General features: G+C 55.3%; 1 protein-coding gene across 1 annotated transcript; it reads left to right on the top strand.

Moving 5' to 3' along the window:
* The first annotated feature begins 276 nt into the window (after positions 1-276).
* Positions 277-1,383, top strand: GPR6 (G protein-coupled receptor 6). The gene has a single exon (XM_059942005.1). The coding sequence runs from the start codon at positions 280-282 to the stop codon at positions 1,381-1,383; it is 1,104 nt and encodes a 367-aa protein (XP_059797988.1). The 5' UTR covers positions 277-279.
* Positions 1,384-1,997: the final 614 nt, after the last annotated feature.

Genomic DNA, 1,997 nt, shown 5'->3' with positions numbered 1-1,997 from the left:
GTATGCGAGTGCGTGTTATTCGTGTGTATATCTGTGCAAAAACTCAGATGTCAGTACGGGCATCCCTTGTGCGTTGCACTCACACGCTCACTCACTCACTCAACAGGTATTCATTTATTTTTGGCTCTCAACCACTGCTTCCTCGCTCTGCTCTGGGGTCCCTGGGTGGGATGGGCAATATGAGTGGGGGAGCAGCGCCCGGCGAAGTACCCGGGCGGCGTAAACCGCACACCTGACGCTTGTTCTCCCTCTCCACGCAGGGTGTAGCGTCCCGCCGTGATGAACGCGAGCTCATCTTCGCTCAACGACTCCCGGGTGGTGGCAGTGGCGGCCGAGAGTGCGGCGGCAGCGGCCACCGCAGCAGGAGCGCGGGACACCGGTGAATGGGGGCCCCCGGCAGCCGCAGCCGCAGCCGCAGCGGCGCTGGGGGGCAGCGGCGCAGCTAATGCGTCGCTGGAGTTGTCTTCGCAGCTGCCAGCGGGGCCGCCGGGGCTGCTGCTGTCTTCAGTGAATCCATGGGACGTACTGCTCTGCGTGTCTGGGACGGTGATCGCAGGCGAAAATGCGCTGGTGGTGGCGCTCATCGCGTCCACACCTGCGCTGCGCACGCCCATGTTCGTGCTGGTAGGCAGCCTGGCCACCGCCGACCTGCTGGCGGGCTGCGGTCTCATTCTGCACTTCGTATTCCAGTACGTGTTGCCCTCGGAGACTGTGAGCCTGCTTACTGTGGGCTTCCTCGTGGCCTCCTTCGCTGCCTCCGTCAGCAGCCTGCTGGCCATTACGGTGGACCGCTACCTGTCCCTCTACAACGCGCTCACCTATTACTCGCGACGGACCCTGGTGGGCGTACACCTCCTTCTTGCTGCCACCTGGACGGTGTCCTTAGGCCTTGGGCTGCTGCCGGTGCTTGGCTGGAACTGCCTGGCAGAGCGCGCCGCCTGCAGCGTGGTGCGCCCGCTGACGCGCAGCCACGTGGCACTGCTCTCCGCCACCTTCTTTGCGGTCTTCGGCATCATGCTGCACCTGTACGTGCGCATCTGCCAGGTGGTCTGGCGTCACGCGCACCAGATCGCGCTGCAGCAGCACTGCCTGGCACCGCCCCACCTTGCCGCCACCAGAAAGGGTGTGGGTACGCTGGCCGTGGTGCTGGGCACTTTCGGTGCCAGCTGGCTGCCCTTTGCCATCTACTGCGTGGTAGGCAGCCATGAGGACCCAGCTGTCTACACCTACGCCACCCTGCTGCCCGCCACCTACAACTCTATGATCAATCCTATCATCTATGCCTTCCGCAACCAGGAGATCCAACGCGCCCTGTGGCTCCTGTTTTGTGGCTGTTTCCAGTCCAAAGTGCCCTTCCGCTCCAGGTCCCCCAGTGAGGTCTGAAGGCTCCCTCCATCCTGTAACCAACACCACGCCCCCAACAAGCCAGCCTTTGGTGAGCTTCTCCGTGCCTGCTGATGGACTCTGAGATCCCATAGTGTGACTCTGACTTTGGAAAGAGAGAATAAACATAAGCACAACAAACTCACAAGGACAAAGAGGCTTGTTGGCACTTTACATATACAGTGTATACATGTGTACATATATATACAAATATTTGTATCTTCTGGAGGTGTTCAGGATGTGGAATTTCCTGTTCTGTGAAAAAACTAACAAAAAGGTGGTTGTATACTCAAATTGTACATCACACTTGTCAAATGAAGACATTCCAATACTGCTTAATTATAGCACTTTATTTTTAGCTGCTGAACTGCCAAAACAGTGTTGCCATTTTCAAGGGCAGGGGAAGGGGGGTAAAAGTGTATTTTTGTTGTATGTGATAGAATATTTTGCTGCATATGCATCAGTAAATTACAACATATTTTGTACACAAATAAACACATTATAAAAATGTAATTTTTGGCATGTGACTGATGATAGAATTACTATTTAAGAGACGAATTATTAGTGTATTTACTTTAAAAGTTCATTATGTGTCATCTCCATCCTGTGAAAAT

The sequence above is a fragment of the Balaenoptera ricei genome, chromosome 12 (assembly GCF_028023285.1).
Source record: "Balaenoptera ricei isolate mBalRic1 chromosome 12, mBalRic1.hap2, whole genome shotgun sequence".
Lineage (NCBI taxonomy): Eukaryota > Metazoa > Chordata > Mammalia > Artiodactyla > Balaenopteridae > Balaenoptera > Balaenoptera ricei.
This window is presented reverse-complemented; position numbering and strand designations above follow the sequence as displayed.